The sequence below is a fragment of the Aptenodytes patagonicus genome, chromosome 9, assembly GCF_965638725.1.
Source record: "Aptenodytes patagonicus chromosome 9, bAptPat1.pri.cur, whole genome shotgun sequence".
Classification (NCBI taxonomy): Eukaryota; Metazoa; Chordata; class Aves; order Sphenisciformes; family Spheniscidae; genus Aptenodytes; species Aptenodytes patagonicus.
In genome coordinates this window covers 20300674-20319562 of record NC_134957.1, presented here as the reverse complement: position 1 = coordinate 20319562, position 18889 = coordinate 20300674, and the positions used below count along the sequence as shown (strand labels likewise).

At 42.2% G+C, this 18889-nt stretch overlaps 2 protein-coding genes across 3 annotated transcripts; one reads left to right on the top strand and one right to left on the bottom strand.

Moving 5' to 3' along the window:
* Positions 1-487: 487 nt before the first annotated feature.
* ATG4A (autophagy related 4A cysteine peptidase) lies at positions 488-14123 on the bottom strand. Its single transcript, XM_076347368.1, has 13 exons — positions 14070-14123; positions 12362-12472; positions 10820-10891; positions 10365-10463; positions 8994-9095; positions 8376-8448; positions 6924-7003; positions 4996-5183; positions 4807-4885; positions 3710-3855; positions 3036-3092; positions 1738-1849; positions 488-1394 (listed from the first exon to the last, which is right to left on the bottom strand). Exons 1-13 carry the CDS (start codon positions 14077-14079, stop codon positions 1330-1332), a joined length of 1194 nt encoding a protein of 397 aa, XP_076203483.1. The 5' UTR covers positions 14080-14123; the 3' UTR covers positions 488-1329.
* Positions 14124-14355: 232 nt separating this feature from the next.
* Positions 14356-18427, top strand: PSMD10 (proteasome 26S subunit, non-ATPase 10). 2 transcript variants are annotated; one of them, XR_012996101.1, is made up of 6 exons: positions 14356-14473; positions 14641-14739; positions 15795-15941; positions 16049-16215; positions 16965-17093; positions 17241-17310. XR_012996101.1 is itself a non-coding variant. In XM_076347366.1 (5 exons), the coding sequence occupies exons 1-5, from the start codon at positions 14360-14362 to the stop codon at positions 17392-17394; spliced, it is 681 nt and encodes a 226-aa protein (XP_076203481.1). In that variant the 5' UTR covers positions 14356-14359; the 3' UTR covers positions 17395-18427. The 2 variants fall into 2 exon arrangements, 1 of the variants encoding a protein (XP_076203481.1); XM_076347366.1 differs by lacking the exon at positions 16965-17093 and having other exon boundaries at positions 17241-18427.
* Positions 18428-18889: the final 462 nt, after the last annotated feature.

Sequence of the window (18889 nt, the reverse complement as noted above, 5' to 3'; positions counted from 1 at the left end):
ACTGAAGGCAAACAAGATGAAATATGATCTGGTTAACGATTTTCTTGGAAATCACACTGGCCCTGATCAAGACGTGCAAGTGAGAGGAGACAGCATTCAGTATTTCTCTATGTTGTCATTTATTGGTGAGGATGGAACTGTGCGATTCACGTCCATTACGCTATCGTGACAAAATGACCATAATGGGGACTGTCTGATAGTAAAAAGGAACTTTAGAATGGATTAAAAGATCTTTGCTTTTAATTATTCTGAGCTGTTTTTCTTATGGCTGCTAGAGATATACCCTGCCTTAGAAAGAAAACTGCACAGGCTGTTCTGATAAACCTGTAGAATTAAGGCACTTTTACCAAAACAGATTTCAAAAGGCAACAAGTCAAAAACCAACAATTAAGAAATTTGCATATGCCTATATATTAAGTTTTAAGATAACCGGGTTTATATTTAGTTCACACAAACAAATTAACAAAATATAGCAGCATACAACCTATGAAAAGCTTAAGAAATTTATTAGATGCACAGATAAAGTGCTGTTAACAGAGAAACTTGTGTAAATCTTTTTTAAAATAAATAAGGTACAGTTAACCCACCTTTGACTCATTTAGCTCTGAAAGAAAAGTCAGCCTAAGTTTTTAATGATCTGAATTTTAAGGTCAAGGTGAAATATAACTAGAACAGTGGTTGTGATCTCTATCGACTATTTGAGTCTCCTGTTCCTCTTGAGGTTTCCCAGAAACAGGAAGGCTATTGCAAAACGTATACATTAGACATAGTTCCTTTTACAGAAACATTTTTGTAATAAAGTGTGGTTGCTCAAATACATGTTAAAATATTTAACAAGGAAACAATTTTCTTCTGATCCAGTCGATCTTTTAAACAAGACAATGTATTTTCTCTACGATGCAGCCCACAGGAGGGAACAGCAGTAAACATCCTCCTTAACTGAAAACTGTTTTGCTTTAAGAACTAAACTATTGCATTATATGAGAGCAAGAAATATCCATTTGGTGTTATCCCTTTCTCCAAACATACAGCCCAGCGATATACTTATTTTTGCCTTAATCGCAAAGGTCCGTTAGTCTTCAGGAAAGACACACATTAAAAAGAGGTTCCCTTTAAGGCTCTTCTTATAAGATCTTTTACTGCCTTTCCATCTGGGGAAGCTCTTTGACAGCAGGAACTGTCACTGTTGGAGTTTTGGATGCTACTAGGTTTTTGTGCTCTGTTATCTGTAATTTCAGGCACTTTGGGGCTAACATGGCTGTGTGATTTAAGTCAATGCAATAATACTAGCAATATGTTCAATACTCAGAAGGGTCACCACGGTTTCCTTCATACACTCAGGATTTCAAATTCTTCTTCCAATTCAAATAGCTTGTCAGTAGATTCAATGAGTTCTGCGCAAAAAAAAAAAAAAAAAAATTAAACAATTTAGAATCTAAAGATATGCCTGATTTTGTCTACTTAAAAACACAAACAAAAAAACCCACTTTTCTGGAGTGTGTCCTTCAAAGTATTTTGTAAGATTAAAAAAAATATATATATATATCTCTCTCTGTGCTAGCAATTGTTATGTGGCCTGTTTGGATAACTGTCTGATATTCTGTAAGAATAAGGCATTTAATCACGTGGTGATTGCCTGACACTTAGGAAAGCATAGTTATTCCACCTGCGATTATTCTTCTGTTTGCTAATGAGGAACACTCTGCCGCACAACGGTACTTTCAGTCGGTACTGCACCTGCTCCTGTAGTTGTCACTTCTGGCTTTGTTGGAGGTATGAAAGGAGGCCAGTGTGGTGGATGCTTCTGGACCAGCTCAAACATCCGTAGACTCTGTTGCTTTAGAATCTCCTGAGGACAGAACACTTTCATTTTAAAAGATGCCTCAAGAGAACCTTCAAACACGAAAAATGTCCGCTTAATTAAAAACATTTTTAATTATGTATGTCTATCAAAAAACAAAGGCTTTATGCAGACATACAGTGAAAACCTGTTATATCGAGTACTTGCCATTATGAATCACTGCTACACAGATCTCTGTAGTATTTTCCTAGTTGAAAACACACCTGGAAGACAGATCTCTTGAACTGTCCTACAAGTTATCAGTGTGTTATAATTAGCTGTGTTATCCATACACCTATAATTTTGTTTATGTGTAGCAAACAGACACCAAGAACGTACAATATTTTCTGCCTTTTAAAAGAAAATTACTTGCATGGACCTCTCTGCGTTCAAGTTTTCTGTTGATCAATGGGAACAAAAGACAGGTCTATCAGCTCCAAAAAAACCAACAGATTTTGAAAGGTAGGTTTTGATCAGGAGAAGCAAGTTATTATTGAAGCCAAATTCCACTCCTCTTCAATCAGGTAAGCTACGTCATATCCTGTATTTCAGTTACTTACAAACTGCTTTCCTTAGCCCTTTTTTTTTTTTTTTTTTTTTAATAAATGCCTTTAAATGTTGACGTTATTTCACATTCATACTTCTGTTGCTTAGTATACCAACTGCATGCAGAAATGTCCTAAAGTCCTTTTCCTGTGGCAGCAAGCACCTTTTGTGTGTCCCGCAGTTCAGCAGGAGCTAGAAGGATTCAGCATTTACAGAATCAGATCTTTTGTGGTAACAGGGCCTAGCAGTCATAACTAGAACACGTAATAATATATTATGTCCAACAATAAAAAAGGATCGGGAAGCAAATAAATAAATTGCTACAACTTGGCAGTTAAAACTTACTTTTAACATTTATTTCTCAGTAAACGACTAAGTTTCAGCCAGTAACATGGTAGTACTAAAAAAAGAAAAACTTTCAAAGGGTATGTATTTACACTCGTTTACCAAGTGTCAGGGTTTATGGTTGTCAAAACACTGAACAAGCTCCAATTAGCAATTCAGTAGTATTGGCTTACCCTGATGCATTAATGCATTCTTCTCTATGGCTCATTTAATTTGCAAGCAGAGAAAGATGTAATGGGAATTTCCATTTAAAAAAAAAAAGTATACATTATTTCATACAGAGCAAATAAAATAGTATTATTACCTTTTGTACAAGACTACACCAGTTATCAAAATCACATTCTTCTTTGCAAAAGAAACCCTAAGGAAAAAATACATACAGTGGTGGCGTTAAATAACAACAGTATGTCAATGAGTGAAGGATGCTGTGGTATTTTTATGCATTGTTTAAAGCTTTAGAAACGTGTCTCAAGTGACAGTCGCCCATAACCCAACCAAAGGATACTGGCATGGGATCAGATTTAATTTCTTCATCTACCACAGTATTCTTGTGACATGTACTGGATGACTTCTACAAGTAATTCCATTTAGAGATTTGTAAATTATGATATAAAATAAGTCAAGCTTAAGTAACTTGTCCAGAGCGACCATGCATCTATAGTAGCGATGAAATAAAATAAGGAAGCCTGCTTCAGTTCCTTGCTTTGACCTTCAAAATACTTCTTGCAGGAGGTAAATGCTGCTCAGTAAAGAAAACGAATTAGCTCCCTAGGATACAAGCAGCCAGTTTCCTGCTGGTCCTAAGATTAATGTATCCTATGCAGTTAATATATAAACTGCCAGGTGTTGAATTTTAGATCGTAGAAGACAGCCCTGTGATCTTGATTCTGCTCAAGGAAAGGCATTACTGCCCTTATCAATATACAGAGGTATTACTTTGAAATAAAGTATACACATCTATTATTTCCTAACACCTACTAAAGCTACTGAAGGGTCCAAATTCATGATCTTCATTCTGTGTGGGGCCTGCTGGCAGTGGAAGCTCTGGTCATCAACTGTGCCATTTTCTTCCGAATCTACAAAACTTTGAGTGGTGTGAGGGTCCAAATAGATGAGCTCATTGCCTGTATGGGTAAAATCCGCACGTTGATAATAAGCAAGAGACTTTAATAAGCACTTATTCCATCCAGACTTGTAAAATAGAAATTAGATTATCATCACAGTCAATATCTAGACTTTATAGCTAGCGAGTCTTCAGGAGAACCGGAAAGTTAGACACAGTAGTTTCCCACAGGGTATTTAGTATCATTTTCTACTGTGACCTATTACTGTAGATTTTTTGATTGGTTTGTTCTACCTTTGTCGTGTACTTTCCTTTTTCTCTGTGAGGTCCAGTACATTTTTTAAAAATGTCAAGTGTTATAATCCCTAACATTCCACAGATCAAAAAGTACAGGATGACCACCAATGCAATCTGTAATCCCATCAGGCATTCATTCAGAAATTGGAACAAAGAAGTCTGACTGAAACAGTTCAGGATTTACAAAAGGAAGGACAAAATATCCATAAAATTAGGGATCAAACTGGGGTGAAGTCTGAAAGACTGAATCTAGTCTTAACTATTGCTCTAATTAATAAAGGAAGACATGGAAGGAGGTGAAAGAGACACTGCTATCAGAAAAAGTTTGAAATACGAGAAAATAATTTAAGAAAACTGTGAAGCAAAAGAATAAAACAAGACACCCTTCATTAGAAAGTGTAATGATTAGGAAAAAAAAAATCAGTATTTTAGCAGTAGTGACATTTGACACTTGTCGAATGCCATCAGCTATTCTTAGTGTGTTGTTCTTGCTTATATCGTTACTTATTTTTACGTCAAGCTTGGCTGCTACTTGTCCATTCCTGTAAGGATGATACCACACTGTTCCTGAAGTATTTGAGGTATGTTTCTTCATCTACTCTACTCTCGTGCTTAAACTGCTTGCTATTTCCCGTTCAAAAAAAAAAAAACCAAAACAAAACCCCTTTCTCCTTAGATCATATGCATATTCGGAACAAGTTTCTTTTTTCCTTACCTAAAAATCCTATGAAATAATAGGCGTTATTTGGTTTCCCTCCTAATGCTCCCAAAGACTGTGGCATCTTAAAGCATTCCTAAGGAGTTCAAAGGGAGAAAAACGAAATTGTAGTGGATTTGTTTATTGATATAACAGATACCTGAACTTATTTCACAATAACAAACAATTTGCTGAAAAAACCCTTACTTTAAACGCATCAATATACACTGGATTTATGTGATTTATCCCTAGCCGTAGAGGTATAATAAGCAAGAGGGGCTTCCAGCCTGTGCAGAATCCCGCCGTGTTCTTATTTCGGCCAAGAGCACTTCTGTGCAAATGTGCACTGCTGTGGGCCGCGCTGCTGCTCTGGGGAGGAGACCAGCACATCTTCTCTGTGGGAATAAAACCAGAAATCAACGAACGCACAAAGGAACACAGAGCAGATCTCCCTCTCAATCACAAATTAAGCTACTTTGCCAGACATCTTTATAGAGCTCCTGTTTTAAGGCCAAAGGAGCAGGGCACGGAAATCGTAACTATTTAGTAGAAGTAACTCTAGCGGACAGAGTATGTGCTGGCACATTAGTGAGACATGAGATACACGACTGGGGGATGAAAATTTTAGACTGAAGTTACATTTACTACTAGCGTTATTAATACTGTCAAGCTTTGCCCATAAAATGTCAGGGAAATGAAACGGCAGAGATGATGATAGCATTAGAAACTCTTCAGGGAACTCTTCACTTCCAATGATGTGAACATAAAATAAGCAGAAGTAGGGACTAAAGTAGAAATAGGCTGTGGCTAAATACCACTTGTAAACCCACCTTTCTTACAACTGAAAATTAAGCCTGGCCGTGCATTTCTCTAGGATCGGCCCCTGGTTTCTCTCTTGCCTGACAAAAACGCATCTCTTCGGCAAACTCTGTATTAAAAACAATTCTCTGTATTTCTACATACTGCAACTTCATTCCATTTCTGGGGTGGTAGTTCAGATAGCACAGACCAAACTCCATCTTCTCCCAAGCTGCACGGTATGTAAGTTGGCCACCAAAAAAGCCTACACTGTTCTGTGCTAGCTTTAGTTTTGGACACCCAAAACCCGAGTTGGCATTTCCTTTATTCCTTTTCTTACCCTGGGAACAAGTAGGGATGGCCCAGAAGTATTTTGTTCATAGAATCATAGAATCATTGAGGTTGGAAAAGACCTCTAAGATCATCGAGTCCAACCATCGACCCAACACCACCATGCCCACTAAACCATGTCCCTAAGTGCCTCATCTACACGTCTTTTAAATACCTCCAGGGATGGGGACTCCACCACTTCCCTGGGCAGCCTGTTCCAATGCTTGACAACCCTTTCGGTGAAGAAATTTTTCCTCACATCCAATCTAAACCTCCCCTGGCACAACTTGAGGCCATTTCCTCTCGTCCTATCGCTTGTTACTTGGGAGAAGAGACCGACACCCACCTCGCTACAACCTCCTTCCAGGTAGTTGTAGAGGGCGATGAGGTCTCCCCTCAGCCTCCTCTTCTCCAGGCTAAACAACCCCAATTCCCTCAGCTGCTCCTCATCAGACTTGTTCTCCAGACCCCTCACCAGCCTCGTTGCCCTTCTCTGGACACGCTCCAGCACCTCGACATCCTTCTTGTAGTGAGGGGCCCAAAACTGAACACAGGATTCGAGGTGCGGCCTCACCAGTGCCGAGTACAGGGGGACGATCACTTCCCTGCTCCTGCTGGCCACACTATTGCTGATACAGGCCAGGATGCCATTGGCCTTCTTGGCCACCTGGGCACACTGCCGGCTCATGTTCAGCCGGCTGTTGACCAACACCCCCAGGTCCTTTTCTGCCAGGCAGCTTTCCAGCCACTCTTCCCCAAACCTGTAGCGCTGCACGGGGTTGTTGTGACCCAAGTGCAGGACCCGGCACTTGGCCTTGTTGAATCTCATACAGTTGGCCTGGTCCCATTGATCCAGCCTGTCCAGGTCCCTCTGCAGAGCCTTCCTACCCTCGAGCAGATCAACACTCCCGCCCAACTTGGTGTCATCTTGTGTATCATATTCAGATACACTCAAGAAAGTGAAGTCAAATCAAAAACTGTAACCGGAGAACTAGTGTTTCACTTACTGATGTCCTCAATGACCACTGTATTGTCCATAGATACATAAACTGCTAATGAATTCCATTCATCAAATAAAGCAAGCTTCCTAGAAAACATTAAGGTGATAATTAATATAAACTAATTAGGACCACAAGGGTAGCTTTTCATTCAGGACAATTAGATGGTTCTTGAGTAAAATAATTCAATTGTTTCTTTGGAAAAATGTATTTGTTGGTTTTTTTTTTTTTAAGTCTCCATGTAATAAAAAGATAACTTTGAATATTTAATATTTAATACATTTAGAAAAATAAATACTGAGTGGTACCAGGAAAAGCACACACACTGTCCCACGTGAAAACTGTTTTGTCCTTTAGCCAAATGCAGCAATAGTAACAGCTCAATCACATAATTAGGTTTATTACTTTTTATTGCATTTAACAGCCTCCGCAATGGGATCCTGCCCGTTGTGCCTGGCATTGTCTAGAGAAGGAAAAAATTCCTGTGCCAGTTTTGCACATTACTTTTTGCTTAAGTTCTGTTAAATTCAGTGGAGGAACTATTTCTGTGCACATGTGGACAGCAGACTCAGGGCATTAAAAGCTGGATCAGCTAAAGGTTTTCGGCACCCAAAAGTTAGGAGGGAGGCATTACAGCACACAGGTTTCCGTCCACTTGTGCGAAATCCAAAACTCCGGGGAAGGGAGCTACTACACTCTTTAAGCTGCATAGGACGAGTCAGCTGTCTAAAATAAGCCAGAAAAACCTGTCTGTGAGCACTAAGCCATGGAGAATTTGTAAGTGAGAAGAGCTGGGAGCCAGGGCATGGTTTAGCTCCTCTCTCTCTCCAGAACGTGTGTCTGTCCCAGGGCCGCAAAGAATTGCTGCTGAGCACTCAGGACCTGCAGTCTAGCCTCCGCTTGAGATTTGGCACCTCCACCTATCCCTCACAAACAGAGCAAAGTCAACCCTTTCAAGTGTGGCTTCTAGACTAGGAGGAGCTGCCCATGTTTTAAACATGCAGCCTTCAGGCAGAACTGCAGCTCAGACAGTGAGGAACTGCAGTTCAGTTCCCTCCTTGGCCTGGATGGCTTCACTCTGATGTTTCATACCACCACTCTAATCTGCATGGTGGCACTCTTGACCTCAGAGCCGTGCCACTTTGTGGAAAGGAATACGTATCTCTGGTGCTTACTGGTTAGGGCATGCAGACTGCATAGGAGGAGAGACCTTTTGGCAGGTCTTCCCCAGGCTCTTGGTATATTAAAATTTAGAACTCGCCCAATCCCAACTCAGTACCTGCCCACCGGGCTACAGCAGCACGGTCCGCACTGCACTCGCAAACACACGGCATATATGTTCCTGATTCTGAGAGAGAGGGAGGTCAGCCTTTAAAACTGTGTCTTGGGCCTTATCTTGGTCTCTGAGCTTAGCGGCCCCAGGGGAGTACATTCGGAACGAGCCAGTGCGATCTGACTTACTTCAGTACTTGAGCAACTGTATTTGGTCCGAACCATTCTCCAATTGATTTCCCCTCTCCAACACCCATCTGCGCTGTTTTTATGAGGGAAAACACACACAGAGACAAAAAAAGACCACAGAGAGCCTGGTCACAATATACGTTAAATAGCATGACCTATTAATATTTTGACACACATTCTAGAGCAATTGCAAACTCTATGTAGCAACAACAATTATTTTCTCAATCTATGCTCTTTTCAAATCTTAATGACTGCTAGTTCCTTTACAAAAAGTTTCTAAACTGTAATGAAAATAACAAATATTAGTGTCCTTTATTACAAATTACAGCAATATGCTTCGTGACTGTCTATTTTAATACTATCGACGCTGGTACACAAGGCTTACATATTTTATCAAGAGCTAGATTCTAGTATACAGATTTATTTAGGTCTCAGCAAATAACATTTCTGAATTATTACACTTTGTACCCATTTGCATGCATTTTTATTTATATATAAACATATACATTGTCTTCATAATCACCTGTTTAAAATTTTGAATTAACATATTTCAAATTAGAAAGTTTCAACACAGCAGGAATTTCAGTGGGGAAAAAAAAAGTCGATGTGTGTTCTTACCCATTTGGTGGATGGAATAACAGCAATCTTTTCTATCTAGAAAGCACCGTAAGATTCTATGATATTCTTCTGGTTGTTTTTTGTGTTTTTCCCATTGCCAATCTTACAGGAAGAAAGTTATACAGATTAAAAAATAATAATGTTTCCATCGTCCTGATGATATTTCTAGATAGTAGAAAGCCATACAATGAGATGTTAAAAGACTAACATACAATTAATCTCTAGTATTTACATTTTGTTTAGAGTTCCTAGAAGTCACAGCTTGTCATTTACTATCAAGCTGTCCTTCATCATCACAGGCTAGATTGTGAAAACTGGGAAAATAAAATAAAAATGTCAACTGCAAATACATTCTGAGTGATCACTGCTGAGAATTGATAGCTATTGCTGTACGTGAGCTTCCAAGATTGTTTAAAACGATATGCTCTGTTTAGATTTTGTTAGATTTGTAAGCATACATCAGATAATGCTATAAGATCCATAAAGCGAAGCCCAAACACAGCGCTGGCCCTCTGCCACGGCAAAATCCGAAACGTAGCTTTGCTGTGTATGCTCTTGCTTCTAACGTAAGGTAGTTACCTCCCACTGACTGACAGAAGCGCATACATAGGGCTGACGCTATGAAGTGGCTACATACTACGAGTTCATATTCTAGTTTTTCTCAGGTAATTTGTTTCTTTGCCTACTCCTTCAGTTAAATCTTTGCACCTCCGTTCTATGGATTCAGTTATTCAAGTGGATAAATCCTTCTGTGGATTCAGTTATTAAAGTAGATAAATCCACAAAGCATGCTGCCTCAGAAACCACAGCACAACAGCGTAAGGATTACAGACCTAACCGTAGTAATTTAATTGACACAGCAGCTACACACAGACCAGACCTGTGATACTTACCTGTGATCCCGGGACGTGAGGTGTTGATACAGGCTTAAGAGCTTGCACTAATGGGTTCTGCTGTGGGGTTTGGAGCTCAGGCTGGTGACGGGTGAGTGGTCTGTGAAGTACTTTGTATGATGTCTATCACTATGTCACTATTCAGTCACTGTGTGCGAACATTTGGTGGCTATGTAAGCAATGAAGAGAAGACCCGTGGCGGCAGGTTTTCCCTTGGCCTCGACTTGGGTATTCCTCAAAAAGATTTATAAAATAACAACAATGGGAGTCCCTATTTGTCCTCCCTCTATTTCTACTTCTCTGCTCAAGGCTGGCATGATTTCACCCTGTCAGACAAGAATAATTCACTAGTAACTCCTATCAGGGCATAAAAGACAGTTTCGTTAATAAATTTAGGTTTTGTGCTTTTATGGAAAACTACAACAAAAATTAAACGGTCTCCAAACAACACGGAAGTTCACTCAGCAACAGTACTCACCTCTTCCTAAATGTCTGCAGATCAGTGCCTGTGCCAGCATCATCTGCCCACATCGCAGCATACATCCCCAGCCAGCATCAGATGAAGGACCAGTGCCTCCTATTAAAAAAGTTCATTACAATCCGTACGGGCTTTAAACTGAGTGCAGCGCCAGAGAAAAAATTTCGGAGTTAAAATCTCTAACAACTGTCCTACGGACAAAAGGCACTGAGCAAGACCTTTTCTTTCCATATTGCTGGTCTAACTTTACTGCTTGCTCTACAAACATGAAGACCTGATTATATGCAGGCACGAGTAAACACGGTTTTGAATAGCTTTAATATTTTGTTTGCATAAACAGTTAAAATGATGCTCAGAATGTTCTAATACTGTAAAACTAATTTTTCACGCCATGATAACATCACTAATCCTGCTATCTAATTTATAACAAGGCAGCTGGTCTGCTGCATACTCACCAATAGGCGAAAACTTTCTTCTATACGTAAACCAGAGACGAGCGCTTATGTCCAACAATAACTTAGATTTGTCTGAAATATTTTTTGGAGGAAAGAAATTATTAAAAGGAACTTTTAAAACTGAAAAAATCTGATTTTCCCTGTACAGTCAATGTACAGAGTGCATGGAAGACTCCTGTTAGCTTTTACATATAAGACCCTTAAAACATTTTTTAGCTGTTTAAACATGGAGAGCTTTTGTAGACTGCTAATTAAAGTTACCTTATTAAGGATGAAATAATTATTAGCCAATGAAGTTTTAGAAGGTGTTTGGAAGGACTATGCCCAGCTTGAATGAAACAACTATGGAGAAATATGTCCTCAGGAAAGAACTGGTAAAGCAAGTTAAGAAAGATGAAGAATTTCCACATGCAAACCAACATGGAATTATGCGATACCTCCAAACCCAATACGAAGTCATTTTAAGAAAAGGTTAATAATATTAAATTTAATTAAATCTCTCTTTTTTTTTTTTTTTAAATACATGCACTTACAGAATTCTCCCAAAAGCTCTGAAGAATTCTTAAGAATCTTATTTGCTGCACTTTCTCTGAGCCGCGGCTCAGACTGACTGGCCTTTTCAAGGGATCCTTCAGCCGATCAAGGCTGTATGCGGTACCCTCGGCTGTCTTGAGCACCATGCCTGCATTGACGGCCACTGGCTTTGACGTGTAACACAGGAGGATGCCTTTGTCTTCTCCCCAAGAGGCAAAACTCATTTCTGAAATCTTATTTTTGTATGATACATAAATACACCACTCTGCTATGACTTTTAGGTCATATATATTTGTTTTCATCAAAATACAGTATGTGCCCTAGACTAATTTTATTATTATTATTATTACTATTATTATTCTTTTTGAAATATCATTTTAGTGGCAAATAACAGGCTGCAGACAGCACCCCTCAAGGGAAAATAACATTAGTAATACTGAACATTCCCCAAAAGTTATTTATCTATTTCTGAGGCATTTGATGTTGAGAAGTGACCAGCCTCATACCTGACTGGCCCTTGCTACAATCATAGAATCGTTTAGGTTGGAAAAGACCCTTAAGATCATCACGTCCAATGGTTAACCTAGCACTGCCAAGTCCACCCCTAAACCATGTCCCTAAGCACCACATCTACACGGCTTTTAAATATCTCCAGGGATGGGGACTCCACCACTTCCCTGGGCAGCCTGTTCCAATGCTTGACAACCCTTTCGGTGAAGAAATTTTTCCTCACATCCAATCTAAACCTCCCCTGGTGCAACTTGAGGCCATTTCCTCTTGTCTTATCGCTTGTTACGATCTCTTTGCATGAATTATGGTAGAAAGTACATCGGTAAACTGGTTTCATTTTAGGATGAATACCACTGCTTATAGTTGGTTTCTTGTTGATGGAGAAAATTAAACTTCTCATGAGACATCTAGAGAACGTAGGAAATCAGGAGCTGCTGCTGCATGTGACTCTATGAATGCTCTACAGATTCTACAGATGAATTTTCATTCTAAAGATACCTGTGTTTAGGTGGTGTTGCCTTCCTAGAATCCACACTGGCTCATCAGTTTCTGGAAATTCTTCTAAGTAGTCTGACAAAATAGTGATCTGGTTTTCATACCTAGATAAAACTGAACAGGAATACACAAAATTCAAACTCCATTTTGTCCCTTTGTTCTTTTATGCACAACTTCGAGTTCTTAGACTGAACTGGCTGTAGCCAGTCTTTGCAGTCTTTGGGTCTTCTGAATGGTGCTGCCAGCCGTGTTTACGCTTTTCCTTTAACAAGCCATTCTGACACTGAAATATCCAATGTCTTGGCTGGTTTTTATTTTGATCCTCAGCAAGCGCTGAGAGAATAACATGGCTGACACCTTGATCATAAGCAGTCTGGCTGAAGCCAGGAGCAGAAGTTCAGGATGACTGCAGGGAGAGTAAGATTTGATTCAAGGAAACGAGGAAAGGGAAAAATAGTTCAGGCATCACAGCACATGTGCCCATGCTCGATCTTAAATGTACAAATACTGCCACTCAAAGCGATTATGTCCTTGTGCTTAATGGGAAGCATGTGAAAAGTGTTAGCAAGACTGGGTTTTACTTTCCTAACTGGAGCTGTGAAACATTTCAGAATAAAAGATGTATTAATGTTATTATTCAACGCTAGACCTATTTACCGTAAAATAACAGATGATAATACTACTTAAAGACCACCAATCAATTTTTAGATAATTAAAGCAGGGTTTGTTGGAAGAGGAAAACAGGCCTTCAAGTGTAAAAATGAATGTAAAACCATTTCTTTTACATACCAATCTTAAGGAATATGCTGCTAAAAAAATCAGAAGTTGAAAGAGAAAGCAAACACGATTATATTTTACTCTTCAACTAAGTGCACATACATACAGTATAAAGAATGAATAATCATCAGGTAAATATAAAAAAAAAACATGTAAAAATACACATTATAGCAATCAGAAGTGAAATTGAGCCACACCACCCTCTGATTCGAGCACCCAGGGCCAGCGAAGATACACCTTCCCTGCACGTCAGCACAGGCAGTTGTTAAAAAACATGGTAAACTTCTTTCTTAAGACTGTACACAGAGCGAAGGAACCTCTTACACTGTGTGCTCGGTCCTCTCCGTCAGAAAACTCGTCACTCATTGCGCTTACAGAGGAACTTGTCCCTTTTTGAGTCCAAAGACTTCAGAGACTCTCACCCCTCGAAATCCAACAGGAGAGAACTGCGTCCCCCCTTCGGGGCCATGTCTCTCTCCCACACCCGCTGCCGTGTGACACCTCAGACCACCCGGGAAAGGACTGCTGGGCTCGCCTGTTTCCTCCTGCAAAGCCCTAACCCTCCCACCGCCGCAGCCCGGCAGAGCGCTCCCCGCAGAGAGCCGCGGCACCCTCCCTCCCGCCGCGACACCGGCCTCAGGCCGCCCCGAGCCCCGGCCGAGCCCCTCCGCCCCGCACCCCGCCCCCCCCGCCAGAAGCCCCCCCTGCCCCCGGGAGAGGCCGCGGGGCCCCGTCCCTCCCCGCCAGGCGAACCCCTCACGACGGAAAGCACCGACCGCCACCGCCTCGGCCCGCGGGCGCCTCCCGCCGCGGCGCGGCCCCGCTGGCGGCCCCTGGGGCGCGCGGGCCGCCGGCCCGGCCCCTCGCCGCCGCCGCCCCAACGGCCGGGCCCTCGCCCCCTCCGCGGCCCCGCGCTGCCGCCGCCGCCCCTCACCTGACTCCATCCTCCCGCTGTCACCATCCTCCTCCTCGCCCCGACACGGAGGCACAATACGGCCGCGGCGCGGGGCGCCCTGGGAGGTGTAGTCCCGCCGGCCGGCGGCAGCGCGCCGCCTCCCGTCCGTTGGACTACAAATCCCAGCGGCCCCCGCGGCCCGCGGGGAGAGAGGGGCAGGGCTGTGGGTGCGATTGGCTGGGCTGGCCCCGGCGCCCCTCCGATTGGTCGGCGCGCGGGCCGAAGCGCCGCCCCTGTCGGCAGGGGGAGGTGGCGCGGCGGCGGCTAGCATGGAGGATGCGGTGTCCGACGTGCGGGTCTGCAACCTGGCCTACGCCGGGCGCCTGGAGGAGCTGCGGGCCCAGCTGCTGCGCGACAGGGCCCTGGCCACCAAGGCCGACCAGGTCAGCCGGCTGCGGCCCTCCCTGCCCGCCGGGGCGAGAGCGGGCGGCCTGTGGGACAGCTCCCCGCGGGGCGGCTCCTGTCAACCGCCTCCCCGCTCCCCCCCCGCTCCCCACTTTCCCGCCGCCCGCTCACCGCCGCTCCCTCCCTCCCTCCCTCCCTCCCTCAGGACAACCGGACCGCGCTGCACTGGGCCTGCTCGGCGGGACACACGGACGTCGCCGAACTCCTCCTCGGCCTCGGCGTGCCTGTGAACGACAAGGACGATGTGAGTGTCGCAGGCCTCCCGGGACACTCCCCGCTCCCCCGTGAGGGGCTAGCCTGGGGCGCGGGGCTGCTGCCGGGAGGCCGAGGAAGTGCTGTGAACCGGTTTGCGGGGGGAATTTGGTGGCGCGGTTTCTGTTCGGACCCTTTGCCGTCGTGGTTTCAGCCGCAGAAGTGCCCCAAGCAGCGGCCCGGTGGGGCTGAGGGCAGCTCCCGCTGGCGCTGGTGGCTTCCTTCCCCTTCTCCCTCCTCCCCTCCGTCGGTGTATCCAGCGTGGCTTCTGGGAGGTTTTAAAAAGCGCATACAGCTGTGTGCGCGCTAGAAAGGCAAGTTGAAGTATTTCACTGTTGATGTGGAAGAGGGGGTAACGAGACTTGATGAGTCTTGCTTATTGTCAAGAAATTTTAGGAGAACTCTTCTTATGAACAAAGTTGCAAAACAAGGGGTGTTTGGGGTTTTGTTGGGAGTTTTCACGTTATCTTTATCTCAGTGTGATTCTCTTAAATACGTTGTGCCAAATCATGAGGTACCCTGAAGATTTCTGGTTATTGGGGAAGGCATTGTAGAGTAGGTGACAGGTTCAGTGGTTTCACAGTTGCAAAGGAGATGGTCTGTTACTTGTTCTAGAGGAGGGGTTGAAATAATTACATCCATTATGAAGCATCCTAAAGATCATCCTGAAAGAAGGAAATGTTGTCCCATCAGTTTAATTAAAGGGTAGGATATAGAAAAGATTGTAGAAACTTTTGGACACCCTTTTCTTATTTGTTCTTAAAAAAGCGGTACTGTTAATTCTGCAGGGGCGAAGTGCCCTGCGAGATACCATGCATAACTGCGTAACAGAAGTCATTTCTGTCGTTTAACTGGCAGCTTTTGTCAGGTACTGAATGCAGGCATGTGAGACTTGTCTCTCTGGTGATAATCAATAAAGTTTACAGTTGTAAGAATATGTGCAGTATGACTAATGAGTAGTCAAGTCTGTACTGGGGTTATGCTTTGTCATGTTTTTTGCCTGGAACTCCTAGTTTGCATAATGTGGTTTTTTTCTTGCCTCCGTAGGCCGGTTGGACTCCCTTACACATTGCCGCTTCGGCAGGCCGTGATGAAATTGTGAAAGCCCTCATTGCCAAGGGTGCTCATGTCAATGCTGCCAATCAGAACGGCTGTACACCCCTGCATTATGCAGCCTCCAAAAATAAGCAGGAGGTATGTTTGCCTATGCTACTGGAGGTGGTGTTGCTCTTGGAAGAAGTATTTAGTTATATTAACTTTTCCTCCTCCTCCCCCCCTCCTTTCTCTTTCTACATACTCAGATTGCGATCATGCTTTTAGAGAACGGAGCTGATCCGGATGCAACAGATCATTTTGAATCCACCCCATTACACAGAGCAGCAGCCAAAGGAAACCTAAAAATGGTACAGATCCTTCTGCAGCACAATGCATCCGTTAATATACGGGACTCTGAAGGGAATACTCCTCTGTAAGTAATTTTTTATTTTTATTTTGCTTAATATAGCACAAACTATGAAATGAAACTCCATTACTTCAGTTTCTTTTTTTAATTTCTTGTTGCCTCAGAATACTCCCTTGCATCACACCCCTATGTAGTTACAAAGGATTTGAGAAAATCATACTCAGTATTTTGCCTAAGCGTGACTGTACATATGTACTTTAATTTGTGTTACTACATCTACTTAAAAAGTGTAGAACACCTTTTGTAATAATTTGGAATATGTTTGGTTGCCACTAGAGGGTAGAAAGCGAGCTAATGACTTCAAAGTCGGAAGAAACTGGTCTTGCAGGCTGGCCTACTCTGTCCTGCCAAGCAAGAAATAATTTTGGAAGCTTTTCTTCGCCTCTCTAAGGAAAATAAGTTGCAATTTAAGTACAGTCAGTCCAGCGTTTGATATTACCTTAAAGATCAATTTGAATCTCTAAGGGTAAAACCTTAGCTGCTTTGAAGTTGGTGGCAAAACTCTGCCTTGTCTACAGTGGTATCAAGATTTTGCTGTGAATAAGATCAAGCAATATGTTTTAGCTATACATAAACCCCAGTACTGTCCTGGGACACACTCATTTATTCTCAAGATACTATGCCAAATGGAAGAGAGCGTTTGCTGCATTTGCAGTAACTCTTTATTTTTAAGCATCGTACGATTTAGTTTATCACTTTTGATTCAAATCGAGATTACTATTTTCCAATTTCACTGTGAATTATGTGCTCCCTAGCTTTGCTGACTGCAGAACCAAATCCTAATCTAAAGAAGCGTCTTAATGTTGCGAGGACAATAGCAGGAGGAACATTCTTGAGTTGCTTAATGACAACAGAGTGACTGGACAGCAAGCTTTGGAATCTGTGTAGGTAGTTGGTTGCGTGTGGTTTTGTTGTTCTAGGATGTACCTCCCCCCCAACATTCACGCTGTCATTTTGACAAGGCATAATTATTGCTCTCTGTAAGCTTGGACTGTTTAATAGTGGCTGTGGGTTTCTTGTCCTTATTACAGTCATTTAGCCTGCGATGAAGAGAGAGTGGAGGAGGCAAAGCTGCTGGTGTCTCACGGTGCAAGTATTCACATTGAGAATAAAGAAGAACTGACCCCACTAAAGGTGGCAAAAGGTGGCCTGGGAGCCATACTTAAAAGAATGGTGGAAGGCTAGTGGGCACTTCTGACTTGAGTCTCCTTCCTGTTGCACTTGTATTTAAGACTGCAAACTTCGTATTTCGGTAGTTCAACTGGGATGTCGCGTACGGGCATCAGCATGGTAATAAATTGTGTATCTCTAGCTTTCCTTCAAGTACAGTGCCAAAACAACTGTTTGTACTTCCCGTTAATTAAACAGTTCACTGATTTTTAAAGTATTTTTCAATATCTTGCTGTTTTCTTTCAGTTTACAGTATGGTCTGTATAAATGCGGTCAGTCCTTCTATTTCAGAACCTAGTTTAGGATTATTTCTTTCAAGCAACAGGACCAAAAATGCTTTAATCATTTAAAGCCAATTTTATTTTGGAAGCTTATTCTAGAGTCTCTGTTTTTTCCCTTAGCCTTTGCGATTTGTGTGTGGTTTTCTGTTTGGTTTTTGTGGGTACTGATTCTCGTCCTTCAGATGATTCTAAACTACACCTCTCCCTTTGTAGAATGCAGTTTGCTCAGTTACTTAGATAACTGTATCCATTTTTACTCTTCTTAGTCTATTCAAGTGAGCTCTGAGTGTTTAAAGCTTTTCTGTTGTTATCCTGTTTCTTTGAATCTTTAAATATATGTATTTGATGAAGTGCACTGGACTGCCTGCAGAATGCAGGCGCAGTTTCAGGGCTACCTCTGCAAATATACTATTATATAATGGATGGCTCTGGATACTTCTCTGGGATATACTTCGAATCTACTTTTATTTCCTCTTGCTCCTTCTATAGATTTCTTTTTGTGTTCTGTTTGACTCCCATTATGTAGCACTGACGCTTGCAGTTTACCATCTTATTTTATAACAGAAGCCTGGTTTAATCTTTATTTACTCATAGCAAATCCTGATATTAAGTTATTAGAAGGCAGAGCTAATGAGACGGAGTCTGAAAAGTGACCTTCTGTTCTGATGTTTGTAAGATCACTTTTGACACTAGTGGCATAGATTTCCCCTTTCTGAACAAACGATGCTGATGAAATTCTGTGAAATAAAGAACTTTCCTAAACAGCAGTCTTTGGTGTTATAAAACTTTATTAAACTTACATGTAACAAAAACAGTATTTTCTAAATAGCTTGTATGCTTGGAATGTGAACAAGTCAGATGAAACCCTGCCATCCATTACACAGTGTGGAAATAGAACATGTTTATTCTTCAGCTGCAGGGAAAGGTTGAAATGGAAGATGACGGTTTCTACAGTTTGACTTGTAGGGATTAAGGTAATGCAATTTATTTTGATAAGCAAGACAGAAACTTAAAACCAAACAAATATCTTCACCAAGTACTTTAAGTCTATCCTAGAAAGCAAAATGCAGGTTAAATTTCACTGAGGATACCTATTGAGAGCAGGAGGGGTAACTTGCCTGTACAGTAAACTCTGGCCATGCAGCCCTTGCTTGAAGGAGGAACCTGACTGAGTAAATGTTTCTTGCATGTTGTGCAGACACTGCTGAAAACTTGACTTGAGAAAAGCT

What these genes read in the sequence shown, in the direction of transcription:
- PSMD10 (XM_076347366.1), top strand. Translation starts at nt 14,360, where the DNA reads ATGGAGGATGCGGTGTCCGACGTGCGGGTCTGCAACCTGGCCTACGCC. An exon ending in TGGCCACCAAGGCCGACCAG is followed by an intron (nt 14,474 to 14,640) that starts GTCAGCCGGCTG and finishes TCCCTCCCTCAG; the next exon opens with GACAACCGGACCGCGCTGCA. An exon ending in CTGTGAACGACAAGGACGAT is followed by an intron (nt 14,740 to 15,794) that starts GTGAGTGTCGCA and finishes TTGCCTCCGTAG; the next exon opens with GCCGGTTGGACTCCCTTACA.
- ATG4A (XM_076347368.1), bottom strand. An exon ending in AAGAAAGTTTTCGCCTATTG is followed by an intron (nt 10,464 to 10,819) that starts GTGAGTATGCAG and finishes CTTTTTTAATAG; the next exon opens with GAGGCACTGGTCCTTCATCT. An exon ending in CTGCAGACATTTAGGAAGAG is followed by an intron (nt 9,096 to 10,364) that starts GTGAGTACTGTT and finishes TCTTCCTGTAAG; the next exon opens with ATTGGCAATGGGAAAAACAC.